The 19,340-nt window shown below is 40.4% G+C and overlaps 1 protein-coding gene across 7 annotated transcripts in view; it reads right to left on the bottom strand.

Moving 5' to 3' along the window:
* Nucleotides 1-19,340, bottom strand: part of KDM4C (lysine demethylase 4C) — a gene marked incomplete at its 5' end in the record, with an annotated part of 188,174 nt that overhangs the window by 146,213 nt on the left and 22,621 nt on the right. For 6 of the 7 annotated variants that reach the window (XM_083482243.1, XM_083482240.1, XM_083482245.1 and 3 more), the window contains 3 exons: nucleotides 1,319-1,422; nucleotides 12,387-12,436; nucleotides 18,056-18,249. In XM_083482243.1, the coding sequence (XP_083338369.1) occupies nucleotides 1,319-1,422; nucleotides 12,387-12,436; nucleotides 18,056-18,249 (348 nt within the window). Of the gene's footprint in view, nucleotides 1-1,318; nucleotides 1,423-12,386; nucleotides 12,475-18,055; nucleotides 18,250-19,340 lie in introns of those variants that run through there. The other variant, XM_083482246.1, reaches the window with a different exon arrangement.

Raw genomic sequence — 19,340 nt, 5'->3', positions numbered from 1 at the left:
TTCCTTCGACTTGAATTAGAAGCCTAGAGTTGAGCAATGAACTTCACTTGAAGAGGATGTTACTCACAGGCGTAGGTCCTCAAGCTATGTGGTTTTTTGAAGGTAAAGTAGGTATCCTACTTTGAGGTCTGACCCGCTCAGGAATATTGCAGATCTGGATTCCTTGTTCCAGAAGATGCCACCACATGTCCAATGGGATGGTGTGGTGGTTGCAGCCATTGATCACTTAAGAGGCAAACACCTTTCAGCCTGTTCTATCTCGTAAGAAAGCTGGAGCAAGTGGTCCTTTGCTACACATACTATAGCCTTTAAAATCCAGTGAGAGTTCATCCATACTCCTTTCCATATCTGAAATGTTCATTGTTCATATTAAGAATGTACTATAATAAGTTTAGAGGCAAGAAAAATATTACACAATCAGAACACCATCATCCTTTTTCGTTTTTTAACACTAGTGAACAACATTGGAACCGTTTTTGTAGACGAGACACAGTCTTCCTCCTACCCTCTCACATCAACCGCCAAGTAGGGAAAACTTAAAGTGGATATTTTAGAAATGTGGGGGAGAAGACATTAGTTCTTTAGAGATTCCAGATCTCTGCATAGCACACAGATACTCCACATAAGGTGGAGTTGAGCAAAATCTGTCCCAAGCTAAAATTTCAGCCAACTTGCTGAAAGCTTTCTTGGCGTATCATGATCCTACTGCGAAAAGGCTGCAGCTCTCTAGCAACGACAACAGCTTATCAAGTGGGCAGCAAAACATCAAGAGAACAGAAACATTTGACTTAGCTTTTGGAAGCAGCTACATATTTAATCCTCCTCATGACTTTTTTTTGAAAAAAAGATCAAAAGTCATCTCCCTCTTTTCACCTATTTTATATTGAGATGGAATTCGTCTTCTGAGAGCCCACTACAGTTTGAATATTCAGCAAGAGATGAAATCTGGATAGCAAAGTTTGTGGCAGTGGTCTGCCACAGCCAAGGCAACAGTCAAGCAGGCCATTTGGAGAGAATTCTTTGGAGAGAATGCAAGACATAAACGTAAGTAATGCAATGAAATATAAAATGTGGAATTCTCACTAAACACTCAGAAGCATCCATGGAGGAATACAGCGATGAAGGGACACATCCCTTCTTTTTTCCATGCTTCTCTCATCTCACTCAATACTTGTCTGTCATGGTTTCTGCAGTAAGACTTAACTTTCTTAACTTGTGCACCTTAGCTGAAGTTTATGTCCAAATAAATTACCTATGTATAACTATTCCAACTTTGATGCAATAGCTTAAAGACCCCAAGGTTAAAAAAAAAACTCACTTTGTTAAATGGAATTCCATATTTTTTCAGTATTGATGGAGAAATTAACGTCATCTTATGGCGCAGGAAAGCATCACATCCTTGAGAGCTGCTTGGAAAGAATCCTAGAAAAGCACAAATAAAGAGAGAATTGTACCAATCACAGTAATAACATTTTAATTGCTTGCTGTATTCACCATATATAGTTCAATTCCACTGTCGCCAAGTTCTGTGTTTCCCTGCCCCACCTTCCCTACAGTTAAAAAGTCAGAACAGCAAGTTAGATAATATGGCGACATTCTGACACAGGTTAAGTGATGCTACAGTTTACAGGGGTGAAGAGGAGAACTGAACATGGGGATTCCATTTTCAGAAGCATCCCCGGGCTCATATAATACATAATTCTTCCCTGAACTAGACCTAGCATTTAAATAGTAAGTCAAACATGCTGAATGACCAAGCCCTTTTGTCCATCTGAGAAACAGCAATACTTTAACAGACCAAACTCTGGCCCAGGAGCCAGAGTTTCAGGAGCTTCTCTGACAGGAGTCTGCACTACAATGAAGGGCCTTGCGCAGTTGGTGATGTAGCAGAGCTAAGGATTCTGGTCCTCCATAAAAGGAATCTGAATCCCAAGTTTCAGGCATCAAGTCCTCTTTCCTCTGTCATTGTTTCCCAGTGGAAGGAACTTGTGAACAGCTTTGTGTCTGCAGGATCCCTGAGGCAGAATCTTGCAAACTGGGGAACAGCTAGCCACGACAACTGGGGACTGGGACATGACAGATGCAGGACACTCTACCAGACAGTCTTTTACATTCATAACACTGATCCATATGCAGACTGACTTATCTGCATCAGGGCATTCAGTTGGGCAATCCTATGCCCGATCAGTGCTTTTATCCAGAATGTTCTCCAAGGTGGCACTTACTGTAACAACTTCACGGTGAATACTGGCACCTATTTTTCTAGAAAAAGAGTACTGTGCCCAATTATTGTCTTTTCAGCTGAACTGTGAAGGTTCTAGATGTGTAAATGGGTGCCGGGTTGTAGTCTTATAATACAAGCATTTAAGACAGCCAAACCATTGCTTCGTTTGCCTAGTAGTCTCCTGTATAGTGCTACTTGTTTTAGGAAACAATGCCATTAAAAATTGTATCTTTAAATGCAGGAATGTGAAAGCGATCCCTTAGCAATATACGTCAGATGAACCCATCACACTTTTTATTAATCCGGGAAGATTGTTCTTTCAGGGCTCTACCATCGCCATCGATCCCCGGCATTGAATGTGTTGGCCTAGTGTGGGGCTCCGAGGAGAGCTTGGCTGTCTGGCTGGTGTACCGGCCACCTAGCGCACCAGCAGCCACCCTGTCAGGCCTGCTGGAGGCGGTGGCCGGCTGGGCCTTGGAGTTCCCTAACCTATTGGTATTGGGAGACTTCAACTTCCACGCTGATGCCACTCCCTCCTCACAGGCTCTGGACCTGGTGTCTTCCATGGCGACACTAGGGCTCTCCCAGTTTGTTTCGGGCCCCACACATCAAGCAGGCCACACGCTGGATTTGATCTTTGGCGCCGGTATAGATGTGATCATGTCTCCTTCGATGAAGGTGCCATGGTCTGATCACTACGCTCTGAAAGCCAGGATTGACTTTCCACCCCCACCCTGCTTAGGTGGCGAGCCGATTTGGGCTCGCCCGCAGAGGCTGATGGACCCGGATAGATTCCGTCAAGCCTTGCGGGACCTTACTCCCCCTGGCGACTCATTGACTGAGCTTGTTGAGGGCTGGAATACCCAGCTCCTGGCAGCCATCGATGAGATCGCACCTAAGCGCCCTCTGCGACCCCGCAGAAACCGGGCTCCCTGGTTTACCGAGGAGCTTCGGAAAATGAAGCGGGACCTCAGACGGCTAGAGCGAGTATGGCGGGGTGCCCGTGACGGAGCCTCAAGAACATCTTATAGGGTTTTTATGAAAACCTATGAGATGGCAGTGAAGGCTGCTAAGAAGTCTTACTTCTCGGCCTCCATTGCATCCGCTAGCTCTCGCCCGGCACAATTATTTAGTATAATTCGGTCTTTAACGTCCCTTGAAGGACAGCCAAATTTAAATAACAATCTGACACACAGCTGTGAGGCATTTGCGAGCTTTTTTGCGGAGAAGGTCCTGATGCTCCGCCATGACCTCCCTGCCAATTTGGATACAATAAAGGAACTGGAGGCCCCTCGACTGTCCTCGGGTCCAGTATTGGACCACTTTGACCGGATATCTCCAGCCGATGTGGACAGATTCCTCCAAGCTGGAAAGCCCACCACCTGTCCTCTTGACCCGTGCCCGTCATGGCTGATTAGAGCGTGTCCAGACGAGGTGCGGGGCCCCCTGGGGGATATCATCAACTTGTCCCTTGGCACCGGGATATTCCCAGGGGAACTGAAGGAGGCGGTGGTGCGTCCGCTCTTAAAAAAAACATCATTAGATCCCTCAGATCTATCCAATTACCGCCCGGTCTCGAATCTTCCATTCCTGGGTAAGGTGATTGAGAGAGCAGTTGCTGAACAGCTTGGTAGGTTTCTGGACGAAACATCTGCTCTAGACCCATTCCAGTCCGGCTTCCGCGCTGGTCATGGGACCGAGACGGCTCTGGTCGCCCTAACAGATGATCTCCGCAGGCAGCTGGATCGAGGCGGGTCAGGGCTGCTGATTCTTCTAGATCTGTCAGCAGCCTTTGACATGGTCGATCACGAACTCCTGGACCACCGCCTTGCCGACGTGGGGATCCAGGGCACAGTCCTTCAATGGCTGCGCTCGTTTCTCTCTGGTCGGGGACAGAGGGTGGCGCTTGGGGGGGAATTGTCATCACGCCACTCCTTGGTGTGTGGAGTGCCTCAGGGTGCAATTCTCTCCCCGATGCTTTTTAACATCTTTATGCGCCCCCTCGCCCAGCTTGTCCGGAGTTTTGGGCTGGGTTGCCATCAGTATGCTGATGACACCCAACTCTATCTGTTGATGGATGGCCATCCTGACTCGGCCCCAGACACGCTGACCAGATGTCTGGAAGCGGTGGCTGGATGGTTACGTGGGAGCCGGTTGAAGTTAAATCCTTCGAAGACAGAGGTCCTCTGGCTGGGGCGGGACGATATGGGATCGAGGGGGCAACTCCCATCTCTTGCGGGGGTGCAATTAGTGCCAGCACCGTCCGTTAAGAGTTTGGGTGTAATCTTCGATACCTCCCTCTCTATGGAGTCGCAGATTACAGCTATAACAAAGGCGGCATTTTTTCATCTCCGCCAAGCTAAGCAGTTGGCCCCTTATCTCTCTCGTCCTGACCTAGCCACTGTGATCCATGCGACGGTCACCTCCAGACTGGATTATTGTAACTCGCTCTACGTGGGGCTGCCCTTGAGACTGACCCAGAAACTCCAGCGGGTGCAGAATGCCGCGGCGAGACTCCTTATGGGGTCTTCGCTGCGAGAGCACATTCATCCGGTATTATACCAGCTGCACTGGCTCCCGGTGGAGTACAGGATCAGGTTTAAGGTGCTGGTTTTAACCTTTAAAGCCCTATACGGCCTAGGACCCTCGTACCTACGGGACCGCCTCTCCTGGTATGCCCCACAGAGAAACCTACGGTCTGCAAATAATAACATCCTCAAGGTCCCAGGCCTCAGAGAGGTTAGGCTGGCCTCAACTAGAGCCAGGGCCTTCTCGGCTGCGGCTCCAAACTGGTGGAATGCTCTGTCACAAGAGACTAGGGCCCTGCAGGACCTGACATCTTTCCGCAGGGCCTGCAAGACAGAGTTGTTCCGCCAGGCTTTTGGTCAGGGCGCAGCCTGACTCCCTCCTCTGGCAACCTGCACAGAATTTTGTTTAATCGGTTGCCATCAATTTGATTTTAACTAATTTTTATAATGAAATATTTTTAGAATGTGTTATTATTTGATTGTTTATTTGATTGTTGTTAGCCGCCCTGAGCCCGGCTTTGGCTGGGGAGGGCGGGATATAAATAAAAATTATTATTATTATTATTAATTATTATTAAAAAAAATCTGTACATTTGTGCTGCATTAAATAAATTAAATTTTAAATTAAAATCAATGAAGAAAGAAGAGTCTATTTAAATCTCCTTCTATATGGATTTGTAATCAGGGCCTGAACAAATGTGGTGACTGGTCATAAGTTAATTTAAATTGGAAACCCACTGGAGTAAGGTAATGCACAGTATATTAAGCCCAGCATATCAGTTTAGAATGTATATTTACAATGACCCTGGAAAATTATGCTCTATATCATCTCAGCAGGAGGGGGGCAGGAACACGCACACACAATGAAAGAGACATGCTTTGAAAGCCAATCTTCTATGAATATGTTGAACAGGTTTTACTATTAAATCCAATACTATTTTTGCACAAAATCCATACCCCCAACGTTTAACAGATGAACATAAGAATATGCTTGTGCATCAATAACTGGGTGGGCAAGTCCAGAGATGGGCAATAGCAGGCAGAAGGCACACTCAGAGAAGGTATTCAAGACCAGAGGAAGGTGGAATCAACCATTAAACACCTTGACAAGATAAATAGTGTAATTATTCCACATTAAAGTGATCTCAGCTACATAGCCTATGGTTGCAGCCTCTGCCTGATCCTCCAAAAGCTGGGCTATCCTATTAAAGGGATCCGAGGGGAGTTGCCTATGTCCTTATGCCCGGATGGGAGCCAGGGCTGATGGGACGCCCCCAGTGATCCCTGCAGGGGTCACCCTATCTGATATAAGTCTTAGGAACCCATGCTTATGGACTGACCTATGGCATCACTTCCAGCAGGTGGGCTGGAAGAATTTAATTGCCCCGTGCCCAACCCTAACCTCTGTCATCTGTAATCAATAAAGTTGTGGCCTGTTTCAATCCAAATCAGTCTACATTGTCCTTCCATTCTTTTGAGGGTTGGAGACAGAGGTGCATGATGCCTGGGCCAGCAACCTGTATTTCAGATTATTCAATATTTCAGTTCATCGCAGATTTCAGTCTTTGCAGGATCCATGATAAGAAAAATAAAGCTTTGTTATAAGCTTATATTCTTAGAACCACTCTCTGCTCCAATTCACTGTTCAGAGCTAGGAACAAATGGTTTGTTAAAAAGGAACATCAGAATTACAAAATATAATGGTATTGATAAGGACTGCCTGATTCCTTATGCTCCAACCCGATCGCCGAGATCTTCAGGAGTTCAGGCTTTAACAGGGACCAAGGCTTTAGCTTGCCATGCCTTACCCAGTTAAAAGAAGTCCAGGAGTCCTGCTTTATTGCAGACATCTTTGGGACAGGCCTTTGGAAACTGATTTTTCTTTTACCAAACCATTTTATCAACATGTTACTGATTCTCCTACCAATGCTACTGTTGCTATATTATGTTTTTATGTTGTATGCTATCTTGTTATATGTCCTATGAGAGTGTGGCTTCATTTATGCCCTTAAATCTTAAAGGAGGCTTTAAAATGGCTCAGGGAGGCCACTGTTCTATTCAAGGAAAAAGAAATCAATTGCCTGTACAAAAAGGACTCTCTGAACCATAAGTAGTTCTGTGCGTGCACGCATCCAATTCAATCTGTCCCCAAGATCAATACAGGAAGCAGAGGGTTAACGGCCATGGGGGGTGGGGGACCTGGCTCGAATCTTCTCCTGCTTTCCATGTCCCACCCCTACAAATTTCAGTTTAAACACTACAGCTAACAGCTTGTTTTCTTTCGTTCTGATGCTTTTGGCTCTGGGCTCCCTTTCTCTGGGCAGGAAACAAATGTTCACCTGCACTGGCCTAAGGAATGAAAGGAGAGAATGCACCCAGTTCAAAACTTACCTCTTCCGCTGGCTGCATTCACAAGTTCAAATCCTGATTTATTAGTTAGGATATGCATGAGCTTAACGCATTTGCATGCAGCCCCTTCCCAGCTCTACTCCCCAATTCACACAGATTGAAACAAATCAGAAAGCCACAGTGCTATTATATCCTAGTATGCTGTTTTGCACATATTGAGCCTTTAATTTCAAAATGGGGGGGGGGGACTAATATTCACCCTTTACAGGACCTAAGGAGCACAGAAGCATTATTTAGCACATATGAACTAGGCATATATTGTAACCAACTCTACAGCCTCAGCACTGAAATATTTCGGAGAAAATGGTGGGTTGAGGTAACAAGAGAGATGTCATCACAACAATGATGAGAGAACAATGAAGTCTGATCGAATTCTCTGGAGCCTGTGAGGACTAATTATTGTGTCAAATTTTATTAAAATTCAGAGCTAATTAATTTTCCACACACTTCTTTAATCTTCGGAATCATCAAATCAAAAGGTCCTCTTTAAAAATAATCAAAAGCAGCTCCCCAAATGCAGAGTTTTGTTTCTCAACTGCTGGAGAAACTGTTGGTGCACAATTTAGATAAATAATCATCGGCCTCAGGACATATATTTCATTTCTCCCAGTAGTATCATTACAACATAATAAAAATCACCATCATGATTTATAAAGCCTCAATTCCTCTTGCTATATATACCTTATTAAGTCATTTAAAGTGTATAAAACATGTTTTCCGAAAGAGGCAATTTAAGAGACAGAAATAAATTAGTACTAGGAACAAACTGAAACCTCTTTAGAGTAAATCAGTATAGATTTAAAGAAGGAATAAATTGGCACATAAGAAATTTGATTTCTTGGATGAGTCAGTTCAGCACCCAGACCCACTATAGCAAAGTCAGAACATTTCAATCCACGTAATGGGAAGCAATGGGCAGCGACTGCACACAAAAAGCCCCAAAACATGGAGATCATAGCCTGAAGATGTTGAAAAATTATTCTGTCACTTCATAGGCAGCTAAAGCCAAGAAGTAAATTTACTGCTGTACTCCCAAAGAGCTTGGCATATTATAAAACATCCATGCATTTTCAAATATATACAATAAAATTCTGCATCCACCTTAACTTTACCCCAAATATTCTGATGCAGCTTTTAATATCCATTCTGAAGCTTGAAAAAGTGACTCACAAAGCAAGTTCTGTTGTTCAAAGATATAATAGACAGAGACCACAATAAGCAAATTTAATTTTCACTGAAATAAATAGGCCATCTTTACATTTTAATCTGCCAGCACCTTACCTCTACCACAGCATCTTATTCTTCACAAACTGAGCAAATCTATATGGCCATGCCAGGGAAAACCACTGTCTTGAGTAGGGATGAGTGGACCTGTCAATTTTGGTTTCTCTCTCTGTCTACTTTTTCTAATATTAATTTCAGTTCTCCACATCTCTGTGTCAATTTGTGATTTATTTATTTTTAAATCACATTTACATTTTTTGGCATTTTAGTGCTGATCTCTCCGAAAATACATTTTGTATGCAAATATAACTAATATAAAAAATTTTGAGGTGCCGTTTCCCTCAGTATACAGGATTTTTTAATTTTCATCAAAGTATGCATTTTATGTACACTTTACCCCAGTATATGCATTTTTATGTACATGCCTTGGCTCAAGAACTCTCTTGCAAAATATGAAGAAGTATGAATTTTGAATGAAGATTGTGTCTCAGTTCAGGTATTATTGAAATGCATGTTTAAATATGTTCTATTTTATTTTAAATGCTGTCTGAATCAAATTTCTCCCCTGTCTCTAATCCCAGCCCCTTTCTACTAACTAGGACAATTATGTATGGTTGTGCTGGATTTGCTAAACTTACCTCAGCAGATAGATTTTGGCTTCATTTTCTTCCAGCGTAAATGTGCACAGTGCAATATGTGGATTGCACTGACCTTAAGAGCTAAGCCACATCCACAGGTCATGAAATTAATACCTATCATAATTTCCCCCTAAAAGTACATCAAGTAACTATATAGAGACACACACACACATGCACACACAAACACTGGTACCTAGACTTATGAGTGGGCAACCTATAGCCCTTGGCTAATTTCATGCAGGTGACAAAAGGAGGAGACAAAAATAAAAAGGAGGTGGCAGAAAGAAAGGAAAGGTAACGCATCCCTGATTTGTGGACCCCAACACGTTACCCCCGAAAGAATGTGTCCCTCAACAGACAAAAGGTTGCCCCTACCTTAATACAAACACAATCGTATGGCATAAATTGGCAGATCTACAGATTGGAGTTCCATTTCTCAACTATCATTCACTGACTATATATCATAGCATGTATAATAGGAACTTTGTTTCAGTTTCAAGTCTGTTGGACCTAACTGAACAACATAAACAAATGCCTCTCATAAAGACATGAATGAGATTACAGGATACAGTATATGAATCTAGATTCAGATAGGTAGCCTTGTTGGTCTGAAGCAGTCGAAGTATATAAAAAAAATAAAATTGTCCAGTAGCACCTTAGAAACCAACTAAGTTTGTTCTGGGTATAAGTTTTTGTGTGCATTCACACTTCTTCAGATACACTGAAACAGAAGTCACCAGACCCTTATATATAGTGGGAGGGTGGGGTGGGGTTTTTCTCAGGAGGGTAGTAGGAGATGGGTGATTGATATGAATGCAAGTCATTTATAATTTGTTGCTGTTACTTTTATTTTCCTCTCTATTTTCAAGCCAACATTGTCAAATACCTTAAGAATTCTGTGATGTTATAGAGCAACATAACTAGTTTCAAAATTGCAATAACAGCTCACTTGAGATTTTTATTACATTTGTGTCTGCGTAAAATTGAAAGAACTACATAAATGAGAAAGCACCTGAAGGGCAAAATCAAACTGCTGCCTTTATTAGATGCAAGTCTAATGTCTTTCAGATAAAATATTTGTAGGTGCCATAGTCAATCAAGTTTTCAATGGATTCCAAAGATGAAAGCATTCATGCATAAAAGGCAATGTGATAATTATGATAGGCAGACAAGATAATGGAAAAAATCCTAGCCTTCCTTTAATTTTATGTATCAAGTACAGACTTGACCTAGATAACCTGCAATGCTTCACCACATTTACTGCATTATTTTAGCATTTTAATTATTTAGGAAAATTCAATTAATTCAGTAGGCATCTGGTAAGCAGGACCAACCTTCCTGCATCTCACAGCTTTTTTTAGATGCTGCAATTCTGCACAACACTTTTAATATAAATATGTAATTAAGCCTGAAATCTATTCACTCTGCAAGTTTATTAACCTTTGCTGATTATGCAAATTGTAGCTGTGAGGCTGTCGTGACATTTTCATCATTTTAAAACAGCTTGTTTTAAAAATTCCATTGTAATCTTTATGGACAGTGAGTACAGTATGAAGATCACATACACCTCATCCCCAAATCATGGTAGTGACAAAATAAACTTGCCAAAAACGATAAATAAATGAAAGAAAGATGAAATGAACAATACAGCTGGAAGAACATTAAGGTTTTTGCTTATGCACTAGTAAAACCACCTTCTGTTTTTTAATTCACTGTTCAAGCCTAGGAACACACAACTTATTTAAAAAAGAACATCAAAATTATACTATTTGTTAAGATGACCGGCATTTTTACAAAAACACTGGCAGGGGCATGGAGAACGGCACACAGCAGACTTTGGATAGGGAGCACAGCTACTCCAATGCTTTAATCAGCATGGCATTTTGAAATCTCAAGGGAGGCTTAACAATGGCTCACGGGACTACTGTTCTGTACAAGAAAAATCATCAATTGTGCATGTATAAAAAGGGCTTTCTGAACCAAAGCCCCAATAATCAAAGATGCATGTTGGAGTCACAAGTGTACCCCTAAATTTTAAGCGTCCCTCTCATTAGGCAATAGCGCATATCACATGGGAAGACTTCTATATATGCAATGAAACTTCCCCTTTCCCACCCCAAAACTGCTCTGGGGGGGTCCTCAAACATTTGGGGGGAGTCACACAGAGGAGAGGACAAGAAAAGAAAGTCTGATTGCACAAATGGAAGCCAATTCCACCCACTGGCAGATATCACTGGATGTCGCCCATCAGTCAAGGTTGTGAAGCTGAGAATTTGTGCTGTAATGGTTTGGTGTTACTCATTTTAATAAATTAGATATATATTTTATGATATATGAATTCATATACAATATGTTCATGTATGTTCTTTCTTCACAAGAGGCCTGTAGGTCTCCAGTAAAGCTTCTCATAATAACCTCAATTTCTTTTCTTTAAAAGCACCTTTATATTTCCACAATACTGCACTGTCCTCAAATGTATACCAGTGATTGCCCCCACTGTAGTGGCTGTTCAGTAGTGGAAGGAATGATCGTTTAGCTTAGAAAAGAACAGGCAGTGATAAATTTATTACTGTGTGAAGGTGCATGGATAAGAGCTCTTTGATTTTCTATATTTAATTAACATGGTGTTCTTACCTTTCCTCCATATTACTGTCTCGCTAGTTTTTGGGGACTGGACTTTACGCTAACAGTAGCCATATTTATTGCTTAACTTTCAGGAAATGAATGTATAAAGTTATTTCTGCTGTATATGTCTCCTCTAATGCTCTTCAACTTTTTGTATTTTTATGCTATAGCGGTATATAACTGTTTAAATGGACAAATAAGAATTACTTCTCCTATCACCATTTCCATACTAAGTTGAGCAGCTGGGAGGGGCAGTTTCTAGGAGATATTACTCGTAGCAGAAGAGCATAGGACTTTATTTCCTCCACCACCAGCCCTGTCCGGTCTCCAGTGCAAAATACTCCCTTTACCCAAAAGCGATTGCAGCAAAAAGGGGACACTGACACTTTATTGTGTAATGTCATGTATAAGGTATTTCTTTGCCCCAAAACTTCAGTCGTGGTATTATTTCCAGCTAAGTATTCTACTGACAAGCATAATATAGATACAATAAGAATTGCAAAGCAGTATCCATCCAATTTTAAACTGCTCTAAACTTTATATTAAATATGAATTTAGACAGAAATGACAATATATTGCAAACATAAGGATATAAACATGACTTCTTCAAAATCGTATGATTTCCAAAGACAACAGTCTTTATTTTAAAAAGGAATTAAAGTGGCAACCACAATTATTAGATACCTTTCTAAAAAGAAGGGACTTTTGAACGGAATGTCTTTGATATATGTATCTTACCTTGAGCTAGTCGTTCAAGTCGTTTTCCATGTTCTGGAGGGATAGCATACCTAAAATTTACATAAAAAGAAAATAGAGAAGAGTTCATAATCACTGTCTACCTGCAAGAGAAATCTGCATAGCTAACATAGCACACACAGAACATTCATTTTATGTATTTTTAAAAACCACCTTTTTTTACAAAATAGAATTTGAAACAGCTAACATCAAGTTTTTTAAAAAAGTAACAAAAAAGTTCTCTGGGTGGCCTGCAATAAGTAAAAAAAAAAAACCCTGAAAGACAAAGACAAAATAATTAGGAAGTGGGGAAACCCACAATAATCAACTCAAACAGAATTTAGTGCATTCCCCAAAACTAAAAACAGTTGTTTTTTACAAAAAGCTTACTCAACACAAGTTGTTTGAAACACCTGGTACCAAAAGGACCAGATAAGACTCAATTGGAAGACCTTTCTGTAACCAGGGTGCTACTACTGAAAAGGCCTGGTCCCAGGGTTACACCCACAGCCCTCTGGGAAACATGCTTCTCCTGACTATTAATGTGGGCTTGAAATATAGGGGCTTCTTTTTACTTTTTCTGAGAATTGTTAAAAACTACATGTTGCCATTGACAGGCTAGATGCCACATGTCAGTTTATAGGCAATGCATAATGAGTACTAAAATATCACCAGTGAAAATGTCATTCTTTTCTTGCTTGATATTATTTGAGCTGCTTTTAGTTTCAAATGTTAAGTACCTGCTGAGTGCTAAGCACATCAATAATAACGTTGACACTTAAGATATTTTGCTGTCAGTGGATACCCTTTCAGTGTAGATACACTTTTAGTGGATACACTTCGGATTTATGCTCCCCCCCCCCTTCTAAATTTTGATATTTAGTTACCAGAACCTACCCGACTTTCTTTATTATTATTAAAACTTTAGTTTGAGAAACCAACCCCGGATAGGCAAGTGATAGGTGATTCATGTTATTAAAAACTTCTCAACAAAGGTTTTTCCATCAAATATATGGAATCCATTATTTTATAGTGGAAGAATATGAATCAAACTCACGGGCAAGATAAATTCACTTGGTCTCTGTTAATTATGCTAAAAATGCAAGAATTTCCAGTGGGGTAGTTGCCTTTCTTGAAGCAAAAACAGTAAGAGATTTGTGGCACCATAAAGACTAACAACTGTATTATGGCACAACTTTACAGTCAGTTCCATCAAATTCATGCTAGAAATGTAGTTTCAATTGTACAGCATAGCTGTTGAAACTGTGTACATGTCTATTAAAACTGTAATATAAAGTATTTTTTAAAAAAGAGAAGCAAAGGGAAAACCATTACCCAAGGATTATTTAAATAACTTAAATAAGAGGGTGTAGTTATTGGTCCTTATATAAATAACACTGAATACAACCTATTCAAGCAGCCAATTTCCTCAATACTTTTCAATTTGCCCCCTTTCAAAGTGCAATTTCCGTACAGAAAACATGGGCCATTAAGATTTAAGTTCACTTATTTGCATATATTATGTACTGTTTGAATATTAAAAGTTCCACTCATTTTAACTGAAGTGGATTGCACCCAGAAATGATTATGTAAGGAAACCACTGTTCCAGGTGATTGGAAGCATTGATTGCCTGTATGCGTATGTGTCTACTCCAGAACATTGTTCACCCTAAATTAATGGTAAGGTAATTTACAGAATATAGAATATACGTCCAAATGGCTCTTAAAAACATTTCTCTTTTTGAACAATATTTTTCATCAAACTTACTTTGCGACTAATGGAACCCATACTTGACCATAAGCTGAAGTAGCAACTCTCACTGGGTGACAAACAGATTGAACGTCTTGTCCTTCATAAGTAACTAATGGACTTTTAGAAAAGCTCAACCAAAAAAACAAAACAAAAACCTCTTCCAGCTTTAGTACAATATATGAGTTTTCAGATGAAGCATGAAGTCCCAAAGAACATTTCTGTATGTGTGTTCATAAACTGCTTGAGCAAATAATTTGGCTCTTTGGGGTGTTGGTGTTGGAATATACCTCGCATACTATGATTTATGTAATTTTGTGAACTATTGTGACATAATTTTACAAAGTTCATTTAGTCTCTGCTCTGCTACAGCTGGGTATAAAGTTTGTTGAAAGTAAGCTCATTTCAGTAAACATGTACAGTGGTACCTCGGGTTAAGTACTTAATTTGTTCCAGAGGTCCGTTCTTAACCTGAAACTGTACTTAACCTGAAGCACCACTTTAGCTAATGGGGCCTCCTGCTGCCGCCACACCGCCAGAGCACGATTTCTGTTCTCATCCTGAAGCAAAGTTCTTAACGCGAGGTAATATTTCTGGGTTAGTGGAGTCTGTAACCTGAAGCGAATGTAACCTGAAGCGTATGTAACCCAAGGTACCACTGTATCTGAATTTGAGGTGTCACTACCATTTATTAAAAGGACCCATGTATCTCCGAGAATAAAAGTGAGTCAACACCAAAATTAAATGCGGCAGTCAGTGAGGCAAACTGAACTTGCACTTCTGTTCCAACTGATATCAAGAAGCCAATGCAACAGGGATGCCTAGGGAGAATGGTATAAAGCACAATCATAACCATGTCTAATCAGAAATCAGCCCCATTGAATTCAATGGGACTTACTCCAAGGTAAGTAAAGTCAGAATTGCAGTCTTAATCTTTTTTATTATATGATCAAAGCAATCAGGTTCTAGAAGAAAAGGGGGTGTAAATAAAAGGAGGCTACTTCCTGTTTTCATGTGGTTTAAGGCTACTCCAGCTTTTCAAAATGGGTTTCCAAGATCTCTGGTAGGAAAAGGTGCCTTAGAATGTCTGATGTGTATTTATAGGAGTCCTCCGGGTATGTTTAGCCTCCAATTTTTATTGCTGCAAAACTATGGGAAATAAACAACCCCTCGGATCACTAAGTGACCTCTATTCAAGCATAGTATTTCTTTACCAAATACTCAGGATTGTAATCCTATACCATTTAGGCACTTTTCAAATGTTATAGTACAACTGCAGGGATAAATCCACAGCAAAGTGTTTCCCACGTTTCCAACGTAACATTTAAACTGCATTTTTATTCTTAGATATTAGTTTAATGCACAGGAATAAAATAAATCTGAAATCCGTTTTAGCAACATGATAATAAAACATATCGTTTCCACATTAAATTATATGAATATTGTATTTATTGTATCATATTTTGACTACCGTTGAATAAACTTGATGTTTAAATTTGAGCTACCTACTTTTAAAATGTTCAGCTGCATTATCTGAAAAGGGTGCTTTTCTTTACTGGAGTTACAATACAATTCAGTTTATAAAAATCAATCATTTCAAATCAATGCATACAATTAAAAATGAAAACCCCAAACATATTTTACACCAATGATGTGAACCTAGAGTGCTGTACATCATTACTGTCAGGAAAATAATAGCTTTTTTGCCCATTTAAATGAAAGCAATTAGCCTTGAAATAGAAACTGGTCAACACACTAGTAGTTCTGCAAGGAAGAAGTGCTACATATTTGTTTAGTGCTTGGTGCTTCATTCTCATCTAAATGCAACTGAAAGGGAAGTATTGGTAGAGCAAGGTCACACAACTTTGGCACTGATACAATTTCAAAAAAGAATCTAAAGCGCGATGCCATTAATATCAATACCACTGCATTACAATATTCAGCTTCCTTTACACAGAATGCAGAAACTATTTTTATTCCCAGATTCAAATATTTGACCTTGGAAATAAATCCCATGCTTTTGACTGTAACTTACTTCCCAGAAAGCTTACTGTGGTGCCTTTAGCAATACTAGATATATACTTAAATTAAAACATACAGGGTGCTATTGAAGTAAGTTTTATGCAGACCCACTGAAATTAATGGACCTAACTTAGCCATGTTTACTAATTTTAGTGGGGCTGCATTGAGTAAGACAGTGGAATATCATCTGCAGCTCTCTGAGTTTCACTGGAGAAACATGGCCAAACATGTGTAACCATGTTGCGTACTTGCAACGTCATTTTAATTCTCATGTGTTCATTTATATGGGCTCTCTGGCACACACAGCCTCACAGCTGATTACTGTTGTGATACTGCAGCTTCCTAATTTATCTGTATCCCCTTCTACCATCTGATTGCCCATTGTGTCCCTAGACCTTTGTTACCAACAACTTAATGCCTTGGCAAGAGCTAAGCATTCTGTGATATCACAGGAACCAGCCAATGACAGCAGGGGGAGCAGCTTTTTTAAAAAATAAAAATCGGTAAGACTTACAGCCTGCATTCAGGCCTTTTAATTTGCATATCACTGATCTATTGGATTCTGCCTTTAAAAAGAAGTTTTTCTGACGTTTAAGGGAAGGATTGGAAGCCATTGGGGAAGAGCTGCAGTTCAGTGGTAGAGCATCTGCTTTGCGTGCAGAAGGTCCCAGGTTCAATCCTCGATATCTCCAGGTAGAGTTAAGAGAGACTCCCACCTGAAACCCTGAGAGGCACTGCCAGATGACCTAATAGTATAAGGCAGCTCACTATGTTACTATAGCTCTGCAGACATTACTACAGCGGTACCTCAGGTTAAGTACTTTGCAATGAACTACAAACACCAACGATGCAGTCCTGTAAACGGGTATCTGCATTTCTACCCAACTGCAATATGTGATTAATTATGTGCACATAACTGCAACACATACAAATTGTCTCCTTTTAGATACGCTAAAATGATCGTAACAGATGTGACATATATTGTTCTCTGTTTCGGTCCTTTCCATTAAAGGTCATCACCTTTTGGTTCACTCAGTTCATCAGTACATGTTGTATAATCTATAGTTAACATAGATTTATGGCTAGAGACCAGAGCAAGTATTCCTCACACACTGCACAGACATAGGGGCAACCCAGCCAGATGGGCGGGGTATAAATAATAAAATTACTATTATTTGCATTGATGTTAAGACTGGACCAGCACCACATTATCACCATGCAGCTTTATCTGTAAGCTACTGCTTACAGCGCTGAGGGCCTTCTGGCGGTTCCCTCACTGCAAGATGTAAGGTTACAGGGAACCAGGCAGAGGGCCTTCTCGGTAGTGGCGCCTGCCCTGTGGAACGCCCTCCCATCAGATATCCAGGAAATAACAGTGGTACCTTGGGTTAAGTACTTAATTCGTTCCGGAGGTCCATACTTAACCTGAAACTGTTCTTAACCTGAAGCACCACTTTAGCTAATGGGGCCCCCTGCTGCTGCCACACCGCCGGAGCATGATTTCTGTTCTCATCCTGAAGCAAAGTTCTTAACCTGAAGCACTATTTCTGGGTTAGCGGAGTCTGTAACCTGAAGCATATGTAACCTGAAGCGTATGTAACCTGAGGTACCACTGTAGTCTGAAATTCCCATCATCCCTGACTACTGACCATGCTGGCTAGGACTGATGGGAGGTGGAGCCCAACAACATCTGAAGGGCCACAACTTGCCCAGCTCTACTATAATGTATTCTTCTTTCCTCGTAAATCTCAAACTCCAGATGTTTTACACATTTCCGACTGGGCTGGATCCTTCTGTTATTCACATACAGTGCCCTGAAACAAATGCCTGCTTTTCTCCTTTAACCTTCAGAAACCAATAAACATTTTGGAAAATTGATTTTCCTAAAGAGTTAACTTGCCATGATTTCGGTTCCCCAAAGTGGAGGTAATTAATGCTGTAGAGATCCATATCTTCAGTATGCCATGCAAATGTTGTCTTCCACATGCCAAAATACAGATATGGGGTGTTGACTCCCTCAATTGAGATTCCGCAGTCTTCTTCTACGACATCCAGTATAGTATTAAGATGAGCGATATTCCATTCGTTAACATTCTGAAAGGAATATATGGGGACACAACTGATCAATGTCAAAAGAGATAAAAAAAGGGGGGGAAGATATGAACAAAAGCAAACTTGCACCATCAGCTTTTCACTGAGAGGGCAAAATTCAAGACAAAAGAGAGCTGTCCCACAGGACTTGAGGATGACTATTTGTATATAGGACAAAGGATGGCTTCAGATACATGTTAAAAACAAAATCAGTCTCTTAGCAGCAGTTACCATTTCAACATTAGTAGGAACTACTCTTTGCTCAAGCACTGTCATTTCAGTATTGTATCTCTTGAACTAGGTATACTTTTAAACAAAAAACATAACAGGAATAGGAGTTAAGTACTGTACTGTAGTGGCCAATTATGAAATAAGGTGCAAATGCAATAGCTCCTTAAACTTTCTACCTTTTTTGTAGCAGAAAACACACACAAATCTGTTGCACTAGACTAGACAAAACCTAAGAAAAATATGTCTGTTATTAAGAACTCCATAGTTCAGCTTTCTTTGTAGAACTCCACAATTTGTTCTAAATGACAGCTACTACCTTAGGATATTTCCAAGTGTACAGAAGAAGACTTCATCAGTAAACAAAACAGACAGTTATATCCATGAAATACAATGCTATCAGTGCTTTCAAGAAGTGCAGTTATTACCACAGTAAATCATGAAAGAAAGGTTTGCTTTGATTTTGCAGCTTTCTAGAAATAAAAGCATGAGTTTATACCCTATCTTTAATCCTGTTTAAGATTTTACTACTACACTTTTCCCCATTCCTCACCCACCCCCGTAAAATACTAGATAACTATTGATAAACCTATTTTCTATAACTATATTAACTCTGATATCAAAATATCACTAAATTTAGGGGTCGTATACCTCTGACTACCAGACACCGAAGGCAATTACTGGGACGGACAATCTTCATCATGCCCTGTGAACTACCTTGGTGGTTGTTGAGGAGCTTAATAATAATAATAATTCAGGAGGCACACTTTTAGCTTTGTTCTGCAGGTAACTTGCAACAATTACATGCTCTTTGTAAGCAGTACAGAGGAAGCAAGACTTAGCATAGACTGGTTGCAGTCATTGGG

This window comes from Podarcis liolepis (assembly GCF_965112155.1).
Source record: "Podarcis liolepis genome assembly, chromosome: 17".
Taxonomy (NCBI): domain Eukaryota; kingdom Metazoa; phylum Chordata; class Lepidosauria; order Squamata; family Lacertidae; genus Podarcis; species Podarcis liolepis.
Note: the sequence above shows the minus strand (reverse complement) of the source record. Positions and strands in the feature narration are given on the sequence as shown.